The 10,973-nt window shown below is 44.0% G+C and overlaps 1 protein-coding gene across 4 annotated transcripts in view; it reads left to right on the top strand.

Moving 5' to 3' along the window:
* The first annotated feature begins 592 nt into the window (after nucleotides 1-592).
* The window catches only part of LOC311069980 (neurexin-1a-like), a 121,031-nt gene continuing 110,650 nt past the window's right edge, over nucleotides 593-10,973 (top strand). For all 4 annotated transcript variants that reach the window (XM_084093613.1, XM_084093612.1, XM_084093611.1 and 1 more), the window contains exon 1: nucleotides 593-1,441. In XM_084093613.1, coding sequence (XP_083949739.1) covers nucleotides 745-1,441 — 697 coding nt within the window. In that variant the 5' untranslated portion in view covers nucleotides 593-744. The remainder of the gene's footprint in view (nucleotides 1,442-10,973) is intronic.

Here is a 10,973-nt window from a genome sequence, read left to right as displayed (position 1 = left end):
ACATGTCTCTAAACATCTTTTGGCTTCTGGAATTTGGAGGTTGTGTTCACGATATGTCCCAGAAACAATCTTTCCAAGACTGTGTTCACACTTGGCAGGTTTGGTTGAATTAAAGCGAACTTTGGTGCGTTTGTTCTGTTAGTGCGGTTCATTTGAATAAATGTGAACGCTGCCATCCGAACCAAACAAGCGGACCGAACCGCGTCTCCTCGCATCAGATCTTCTCTACCGAATTTATAAGCTCTTTACTAGTTCTCATGTGATAATATGTACGGATTTAACTCAGCACACAACATTGTTTTGAATGTTTGGTAAGTTAAAGTTAAAAATGACAGTGTGAACCGGACCGTTTTCTTTTTTGAAATGAGAGGATGAGCTGGTGCGTTTGTGCTTTATTAAGTATGCAAGACTGTACACGCAAATATAACAAACGAAACCCAACACCCTTATCCAGATTGCGTTATTGATTTAGGCTATACATATAATCTTTGAGACATAAGAATCAATCTTGATATGGATCTCATCTGGGATGATTTATACAGATGCTGGAATATATAAAAGAGATTTGGCTAGTTGTCACGTTTTTCTCCAGTAAGTATCAGGTTAGATAGGTTTTCCCCCCTTTTTTGTATTAGACACATGCATTAAAGACTTACTTACAAAACTATTAGACATTAGACATAGACTGAACCGGAGTACAAGTGTGAACACACCCTGAGATATAAGCTCAGCTACATCTGCATCATGATTCCTCCAGTGTGCCGAAGCGCTGGTCTTCTGTGGATCGGGCTGGTGGTGTGTGCGGTGGACGCCGGGGCCGGTCTCGGTTTCACGGGTTCAGACGGACAGTGGGCCTCGTTTCCCATGTGGAACGCTTGCTGTGAGAGTCAAATGAGCTTCAGCGTGAAAACCAAGAGTTCGAAGGGCCTTCTGGTGTACTTTGACGACGAAGGCTTCTGCGATTTCCTCGAGCTGCACATACACACGGGGAAACTCAGACTGTGCTTTTCCATTTTCTGTGCCGAGCCGGCTTGCGTGCTTTCAGATGTTCTCATCAGCGACAACCAGTGGCATTCGGTTACAATTGGGAGGAACTTCAGAAACACCACCCTCGTCGTTGATGAGGAAATCAAGCGGGTGGAGGTTAAGTCCAAACGGCGGGATATGACCGTCTTCAGTCACCTGTTTTTAGGCGGGATTCCTCCCGAGTCGTTACAGCTGACATCGGACACTGTGAAGGATCACGCTCCCTTTATGGGCTGGATAACAGAGCTGAAAGTGAACCGTTCTGAGCCGGTCCTCATTAACAGCGCCGGGGTCAGCGCTGACCTCTGCGGCTCAGACAACATGTGCTTAAATGGAGGCGTCTGCAGTGTAGTCAACGACCAGCCCACATGCGACTGCTCTGAAACCGGCTATCGGGGAAGGGACTGCAGTGAAGGTAAGAAATCTGCATTCAGAAACACTGATAAAGGTGCAAGTCATGTGTAAACCAAGACCACTTCATGCATTTCTGCCTTTGAGTTCAAATAACTCAAACTTTCTCTTCCTATGCTCCTAGACTCTTCTCATATTAAAGATGCACAAAATCTAAACATTTTTAAATCCAAACTAAAAACTCACTTTTTTAGGTTGGCTTTTTCCTAATGGTTTTAATTATTTTGTATTCCAGTGTGTTCTTTTGTTTTTTGTACGCTTTGTATTTCTATCTGTGTATTTTTTACTTTAATTTAATTTAATTTATTTTTGAATATATAGTAAAGTGTAATTTATTCCTGTGATCAAAGCTGAATTTTCAGCATCATTACTGTGTCACATGATCCTTCAGAAATCACTCTAATATGATGATTTATTATGAATATTTCTGATCATTATCAATGTTGAAAACAGTTCAGATATTTGTGGAAACATTGATACGCTACCGTTTAAAAGTTTAGGGTAAGATCTTAAAAAAATAGAAATTAATTATTTTATTCAACAAGTACGCATTAAATTGATTCAAATGCCAGTAAAGACATTTCTAATGTTACAAAACATATATTCACATAGAAAACTGTGCTTTTAATCTTTTTAGGCCTAACATGATAACACTTTGAAAAACGTTCTGTCCTGTGTTTTTGAATGTTGTATGTTGTGTTGCCATACCCCTTTTACTTTGGTTGTGTAAAAAGTGTAAAAATAACAAATATGGGAAATGAAACTAGACAGATGACTAGGTTAGAACCTTGTGATTAACAATGAAGTAATCATTAAAACAAAGGAACTTCCTGTTTCGAATGCGCATGCGTCGCGTCTGAACGCGTTGTTGTCTTTGGAGCTCCATCGATTGATTTATAATTCTTGATTTCTCTTTAAACTCACTTACAACGAACATTTTCTATTTTTCCTCACCTCATAGTTACAACGCGGACTGTTGAGCAGACGTGTCTCAAGCCTAGTGATCCAACGCTGGATACTCTTACAGGTTACGTCCGTGGATCACAGCTGAACGCGTCTTCTCCGCACTCATTTATAAACAAACATTTTTTTTCGCCTATCGTGCGTCTACTCCACACCCGTACCACTAAAAAGACGGATTATATCCAAGACTTAAGCCATAAATTAGTATTAATATTGATAGCATCACTGGTAGCGTCGTTGCTAACTTAACTTACTGTCCATCTGTTAAAATGGCGAATATATCAGATGTAAGTAATCTACCTTTTGGTGCAGGTGAGGACACATTTGAGCTACACGCGGTACAGTCTGAGCTGGAAGCTGTTGAGAAACAGATCCACGACCTTTTAGTGAGACAGGCCGAGCTGATAGATCGGCGGTTAGCTCTTGAAACATCACGCGCCGATGCACACAAATCAGTGATTAACGTTACTAACCCGCTGACTCCCACCTCGTCTACTCCGTGCGTTACTCAGCATCGGTCACGAGCGTCGAGGCCGCGATCAGCTATGGTCTCGTTTACGCCGGCTCCAACACGCCACCACGAAGCCTGGATATTTCCGCAGCGGAAGACGCGAGTCAGGTCTAGACCAAGAAAACTCTCTCCGACCCTCCCGGTTTTCGAGATATCCACACAAAACCGCTTCTCCCCTCTTCGCGAAACAGAACGCGATGCTGTGATCATCGGTGATTCCATCGTTCGACACGTACACGCTACGTTAAATAAAAGTAAGGTGCATAGTCACTGCTTTCCTGGTGCTCGTGTTTCTGAAATCGCTGCTCACGTTCCCGAGATTCTGAACGAGCGCGTCGGAACTGTGGTCCTGCACGCGGGAGGGGCCGACATCAGGCTGCGCCAGACGGAGGTTCTGAAGAAAGACTTCAGGAATCTGATCGATACGGTACGCAGCACATCGCCTGATATAACGATCATTGTGTCAGGACCGCTTCCCACGTACCGACTAGGTCATGAAAAGTTTAGTAGATTATTCGCGCTAAATGAATGGTTAATATCATGGTGCAATGAGCAGAAACTGCTCTTTGTAAATAATTGGAATCTGTTTTGGGAGCGTCCTAGGCTTTACCGTGCTGATGGCTTACACCCAAGCAGATTCGGATCGGATCTTCTGTCAGATAACATCTCCAAAATGTTAAATACCTTTTGACTAGTAACCAAAAGTCCAAATCATAGTCTCTGCTGCACCAAATTAACTGATATAAATAGTGTAGAACATTGCATAGAAACTGTGTCTATTCCTCGTTTAGTGAGATCAAATAATAAATCTACTGCAGGATCTAGAAAAAATCTAATTGTTATTAAACCAGAAAATGTTGCTATTAGTAATCAAAAACAATTTCTAAAGCTAGGTCTTCTAAACATTAGATCACTCACACCTAAGGCAGTTATTGTAAATGAAATAGTCACAGATAATAGCTTCGATGTACTTTGCCTTACTGAAACTTGGCTTAAACCTAATGATTATTTCGGTCTAAATGAGTCTACTCCATCAGGATACTCCTATAAGCACGAACCCCGTCTGATTGGTCGTGGCGGCGGTGTTGCAGCGGTCTATAGAGATATTCTCAATGTTACTCAGAAAACGGGTTATAAGTTTATTTCGTTTGAAATACTTGTACTAAATGTTACGCTCTTAGATGTTAGAAAAAAATCCATATTATCTCTAGCCTTGGCTACCGTATATAGACCGCCTGGGCCTTACGCTGATTTCCTAAAAGAGTTTGCAGATTTTCTCTCAGATCTAGTGGTCAATGTAGATAAAGCATTAATTGTTGGAGATTTTAACATACACGTAGATAATTCAAATGATGCGTTAGGGGCTGCGTTTATAGATTTATTAAATTCATTTGGGGTCAAGCAAAACGTCACCGGACCAACTCATCGTCTTAATCACACACTCGATTTAATTATATCATATGGAACCGATCCAACCGATATAGATATCATTCCACAAAGTGATGATGTCACTGACCATTACTTGGTAACTTGCATATTACGTACTGCTGTAATATGTCATGCGGCGCCGCGTTATCGACCAGGCAGAACAATCCTTCCATCCACCATAGATAATTTCTCAAATTGCTTATCTAATCTGTCTCAGCTGCTGCCTGAACCCAAACAAACAGATGAACTAGAAGAACTAACTAGCACTTTGAGCACCATTCTCTCTAGAACATTGGATGTTGTTGCACCCATTAGATTAAAAAAGGTCAGAGAGAAAATTAAAGCACCATGGTACAATAATACTACGCATGTTCTAAAGAGAGAAACCCGTAATTTAGAGCGTAAATGGAAACAAACTAATTTAGAGGTCTTTAGAATCGCGTGGAAAGACAGTATGTCACGTTATAAAAAGGCCCTAAAAGCGGCCAGGGCTGAGCACCTCCGCAAACTAATAGAAAACAACCAAAACAATCCTAGGTTTTTATTTAACACCGTGGCTAGACTAACAAATAAACAGACGTCACCCGAACAAAATATCCCGTTACAGTTTAGTAGTAATGATTTCATGAACTTCTTCACTGAGAAAATAGAAAACATCAGATTCACAATTGTAAAGGTTCAATCCTCAATCGCACCTTATAATTCAGCCTCAATTTTCCCCCCGCAAGAACAATTACAGTGCTTTACAAGTATAGAACAAAAAGAGTTAAATAAACTTATCACTTCATCTAAAACAACAACATGTTTATTAGATCCTATACCAACTAAACTACTGAAGGAAGTGTTACCTGTAGTGGAAGAGCCTCTCCTCAATATTATTAACTCGTCTTTATCTTTAGGTCATGTTCCAAGAACATTTAAACTGGCAGTTATAAAACCTCTCATTAAGAAACCACAATTAGATCATAATAATCTAGCAAATTATAGACCCATTTCAAATCTACCTTTTATGTCTAAAATACTAGAAAAAGTTGTGTCCACTCAACTGGGCTCTTTCTTGCAAGAAAATGATATCTATGAAAAGTTTCAGTCAGGATTCAGACCGCATCATAGCACTGAAACTGCGCTCGTTAAAATCACAAATGATTTACTTTTAGCTTCTGACCAAGGCTGCATCTCAATACTAGTTTTACTTGATCTAAGTGCTGCGTTCGATACTATAGATCATACAATACTCTTAGATCGACTACAAAATTATACTGGTGTTCAAGGACAAGCATTAAGCTGGTTTAGATCATACTTATCAGACCGCTACCATTTTGTCTATTTAAATGGAGAAAAATCGATCATAACTCCAGTAAACTATGGAGTGCCGCAGGGATCTGTGTTGGGCCCTCTGTTATTCTCAATATATATGATACCACTTGGAAATATTATAAGGAAACATGGAATTAGTTTCCATTGTTATGCTGATGACACTCAAATATATATTTCATCACGGCCGGATGAAAACGCTAAATTATCCAAATTGACAGAGTGTGTTAAAGATATAAAAGATTGGATGACGCGTAATTTTCTTTTATTAAATCCAGACAAGACAGAGGTAATACTTATCGGTTCAAAAAACCGCCCACAGAACCTCTCACAATACAACTTTGACATCGTAGGATGTCCTGTTACTTTATCCTCTACAGTAAAAGACCTGGGTGTTATACTCGATTGTAACCTGTCTTTTGAAAATCATATTTCGTATGTTACAAAAACAGCCTTTTTCCACCTTAGAAACATTGCTAAGCTACGTAATATGCTATCAGTTTCTGATGCAGAAAAGTTAGTTCATGCATTCATGACCTCGAGACTAGATTACTGTAATGCTTTATTAGCCGGTTGTCCTGCATCCTCAATAAACAAGCTACAGTTAGTCCAAAATGCCGCTGCTAGAGTTCTTACTAGATCAAGAAAATATGATCATATAACACTGATTTTATCATCACTACATTGGCTACCTATAAAGTTCCGTATTAATTATAAGGTATTGCTACTGACTTATAAAGCCCTAAACGGCTTAGCTCCAGTCTATTTAACGGATCTTCTATCACCCTATAATCCATCGCGCTCTTTAAGATCAATAAATTCAAGGCTTTTGGTCATACCTAGGATATCCAGATCAACCAAAGGAGGGAGAGCATTTTTACATTTGGCTCCAAAACTCTGGAATAGTCTTCCTGATACTGTTCGTTGCTCGGACTCGCTCTCCCAGTTTAAAACTAGATTAAAGACGCATCTTTTCAGCCAGGCATTCATATAATATTGTTAATCTCACAGTTTCAAACTACAATCCGGCCTCTAGTTCATAAATTCCAGAGGAGAACTGGCCCCCGACTGAGCCTGGGTTCTCCCAAGGTTTTTTTTTCTCCATTAGGTCACCTGATGGAGTTTTAGGACACCATTAGGTCACTTGATGAGTTTTTCGATTCCTTGCCACTGTTGCCTTTGGCTTGCTCAGTTGGGGATATTTTGGGGATATTTAATTTGATTCTATCAATCAATAAATTCCACTAGAAACAAACTTTGTTGTATTATTTTATTTTAATACTGTGAAGCTGCTTTGATACAATCTGTATTGTGAAAAGCGCTATACAAATATACTTGATTTGATTTACCTAGTAACAGAAGGGTGCGTCTACACATCGACATCGGCTGGGTGCTAATCCTATACCTGGGTGCTAATCCTGGGTGCTAATCCTATAGGATTAGACTCAGCCACCGTCGATGTGTAGACGCACTAGGGTATAGGATTAGCACCCAGCCGATGTCGATGTGTAGACGCGCTAGGGTATAGGATTAGCACCCAGCCGACGTCGATGTGTAGACGCGCTAGGGTATAGGATTAGACTCAGCCGCCGTCGATGTGTAGACGCGCTAGAGTATAGGATTGGTACCCAGCCGATGTCGATGTGTAGACGTGCTAGAGTATAGGATTAGTACCCAGCCGATGTCGATGTGTAGACGCGCTAGGGTATAGGATTAGACTCAGCCGCCGTCGATGTGTAGACGCGCTAGAGTATAGGATTAGCACCCAGCCGATGTCGATGTGTAGACGCGCTAGAGTATAGGATTAGTAGCCAGCCGATGTCGATGTGTAGACGCGCTAGAGTATAGGATTAGCACCCAGCCGATGTCGATGTGTAGACGCGCTAGGGTATAGGATTAGACTCAGCCGCCGTCGATGTGTAGACGCACTAGGGTATAGGATTAGCACCCAGCCGATGTCGATGTGTAGATGCGCTGGAGTATAGGATTAGCACCCAGCCGACGTCGATGTGTAGACGCGCTAGGGTATAGGATTAGACTCAGCCGCCGTCGATGTGTAGACGCGCTAGAGTATAGGATTAGCACCCAGCCGATGTCGATGTGTAGACGCGCTAGAGTATAGGATTAGCACCCAGCCGATGTCGATGTGTAGACGCGCTAGAGTATAGGATTAGTACCCAGCCGATGTCGATGTGTAGACGCGCTAGAGTATAGGATTAGCACCCAGCCGATGTCGATGTGTAGACGCGCTAGGGTATAGGATTAGACTCAGCCGCCGTCGATGTGTAGACGCGCTAGAGTATAGGATTAGCACCCAGCCGATGTCGATGTGTAGACGCGCTAGAGTATAGGATTAGTACCCAGCCGATGTCGATGTGTAGACGCGCTAGGGTATAGGATTAGACTCAGCCGCCGTCGATGTGTAGACGCACTAGGGTATAGGATTAGCACCCAGCCGACGTCGATGTGTAGACGCGCTAGAGTATAGGATTAGCACCCAGCCGACGTCGATGTGTAGACGCGCTAGAGTATAGGATTAGCACCCAGCCGATGTCGATGTGTAGACGCGCTAGAGTATAGGATTAGACTCGGCCGATGTCGATGTGTAGACACGCTAGAGTATAGGATTAGCACCCAGCTGATGTGTAGACGCGCTAGAGTATAGGATTAGCACCCAGCTGATGTCGATGTGTAGACGCACTAGGGTATAGGATTAGCACCCAGCCGATGTGTAGAAATGCTAGAGTATAGGATTAGCACCCAGCCGATGTGTAGACGCACTAGGGTATAGGATTAGCACCCAGCCGATGTGTAGACACGCTAGAGTATAGGATTACCACCCAGCCAATGTGTAGACGCGCTAGAGTATAGGATTAGCACCCAGCCGATGTGTAGACGCACTAGGGTATAGGATTAGCACCCAGCCGATGTGTAGACACGCTAGAGTATAGGATTACCACCCAGCCGATGGGTAGACGCGCTAGAGTATAGGATTAGCACCCAGCCGATGTCGATGTGTAGACGCACTAGGGTATAGGATTAGCACCCAGCCGATGTGTAGACGCGCTAGAGTATAGGATTAGCACCCAGCCGATGTGTAGACACGCTAGAGTATAGGATTAGCACCCAGCCGATGTCGATGTGTAGACGCACTAGGGTATAGGATTAGCACCCAGCCGATGTGTAGACACGCTAGAGTATAGGATTAGCACCCAGCCGATGTGTAGACGCGCTAGAGTATAGGATTAGCACCCAGCCGATGTGTAGACACGCTAGAGTATAGGATTAGCACCCAGCCGATGTCGATGTGTAGACGCGCTAGAGTATAGGATTAGCACCCAGCCGATGTCGATGTGTAGACGCGCTAGAGTATAGGATTAGCACCCAGCCGATGTCGATGTGTAGACTCGCTAGAGTATAGGATTAGACTCGGCCGATGTCGATGTGTAGACACGCTAGAGTATAGGATTAGCACCCAGCCGATGTCGATGTGTAGACGCACTAGGGTATAGGATTAGCACCCAGCCGATGTGTAGACACGCTAGAGTATAGGATTAGCACCCAGCTGATGTCGATGTGTAGACGCACTAGGGTATAGGATTAGCACCCAGCCGATGTGTAGACACGCTAGAGTATAGGATTAGCACCCAGCCGATGTCGATGTGTATACGCGCTAGAGTATAGGATTAGCACCCAGCCGATGTGTAGACACGCTAGAGTATAGGATTAGCACCCAGCCGATGTCGATGTGTATACGCGCTAGAGTATAGGATTAGCACCCAGCCGATGTGTAGACACGCTAGAGTATAGGATTAGCACCCAGCCGATGTGTAGACGCGCTAGAGTATAGGATTAGCACCCAGCTGATGTCGATGTGTAGACGCACTAGGGTATAGGATTAGGACTCAGCTGATGTCGATGTGTACGCACTAGAGTATAGGATTAGCACCCAGCCAATGTGTAGACACGCTAGAGTATAGGATTAGCACCCAGCCGATGTCGATGTGTAGACGCACTAGAGTATAGGATTAGCACCCAGCCGATGTGTAGACACGCTAGAGTATAGGATTAGCACCCAGCCGATGTCAATGTGTATACGCGCTAGATAGGATTAGAGTCAGTCGACGTCGATGTGTAGACGCGCTAGAGTATAGGATTAGCACCCAGCCGATGTCGATGTGTAGACGCGCTAGAGTATAGGATTAGACTCAGCCAATGTCGACTGTAGACGCACTAGAGTATAGGATTAGCACCCAGCCGATGTCGATGTGTAGACGCGCTAGAGTATAGGATTAGACTCAGCCGACGTCGATGTGTAGACGCACTAGAGTATAGGATTAGACTCAGCCGACGTCGATGTGTAGACGCACTAGAGTATAGGATTAGACTCAGCCAATGTCGACTGTAGACGCACTAGAGTATAGGATTAGACTCAGCCAATGTCGACTGTAGACGCGCTAGAGTATAAATATTATAGGACGTAGTTAGGTTTAGGGAAAAATCTATGACAACATACAATGAACAATACATCTTTACAACATTAATTCATTTTTGTTATTGGTAATTTATACATATACAATGTTTAACATTAAAAGTTTACATGACTTAATGCCTTTACATAATACTTAATTTCACATTATAAAAAGGTCCAGCCATTTCATAGTACTTTTATTTTGTAAAGAGCCTACGAACATAGATTCCACTTCTAAGAAAACGTTTTATTAGTATTTATTAGCTAGTAGGTAGCATCTACGCCTGTGTCTTCGGACAAGATGGAAGCCTCTACGCCTGTGTCTTCGGACAAGATAGCCGCCTCTACACCTGTGTCTATGCCGGTGTCTTCCGACAAGATAGCCGCCTCTACACCTGTGTCTATGCCGGTGTCTTCCGACAAGATAGCCGCCTCTTCCCCTGAAGCGTTGCATCCGCCCTGGCCCCCTGAAGCGTCGGATCCGCCCTGGCCCCCGAAGCGCCGGATCCGCCCTGGCCCCCTGAAGTGTCGGATCCGCCCTGGCCCCCGAAGCGCCGGATCCGCCCTGGCTACCTGAAGTGTCGGATCCGCCCTGGCCCCCGAATCGCCGGATCCGCCCTGGCTCCCTGAAGTGTCGGATCCGCCCTGGCCCCCGAATCGCCGGATCCGCCCTGGCTCCCTGAAGTGTCGGATCCGCCCTGGCCCCCGAAGCGCCGGATCCGCCCTGGCTCCCTGAAGTGTCGGATCCGCCGGGGCCCCCTGAGCATCTGGAAGCCGCTCCTTTGAGGAGGGGCTATGTAACGGTCACCAGCTGGAGTGCCCTTGAGAGCCACCAGAGGGCACTCCACA

Source organism: Abramis brama (assembly GCF_963993115.1).
Source record: "Abramis brama genome assembly, chromosome: 19".
Classification (NCBI taxonomy): domain Eukaryota; kingdom Metazoa; phylum Chordata; class Actinopteri; order Cypriniformes; family Leuciscidae; genus Abramis; species Abramis brama.
This window is presented reverse-complemented; position numbering and strand designations above follow the sequence as displayed.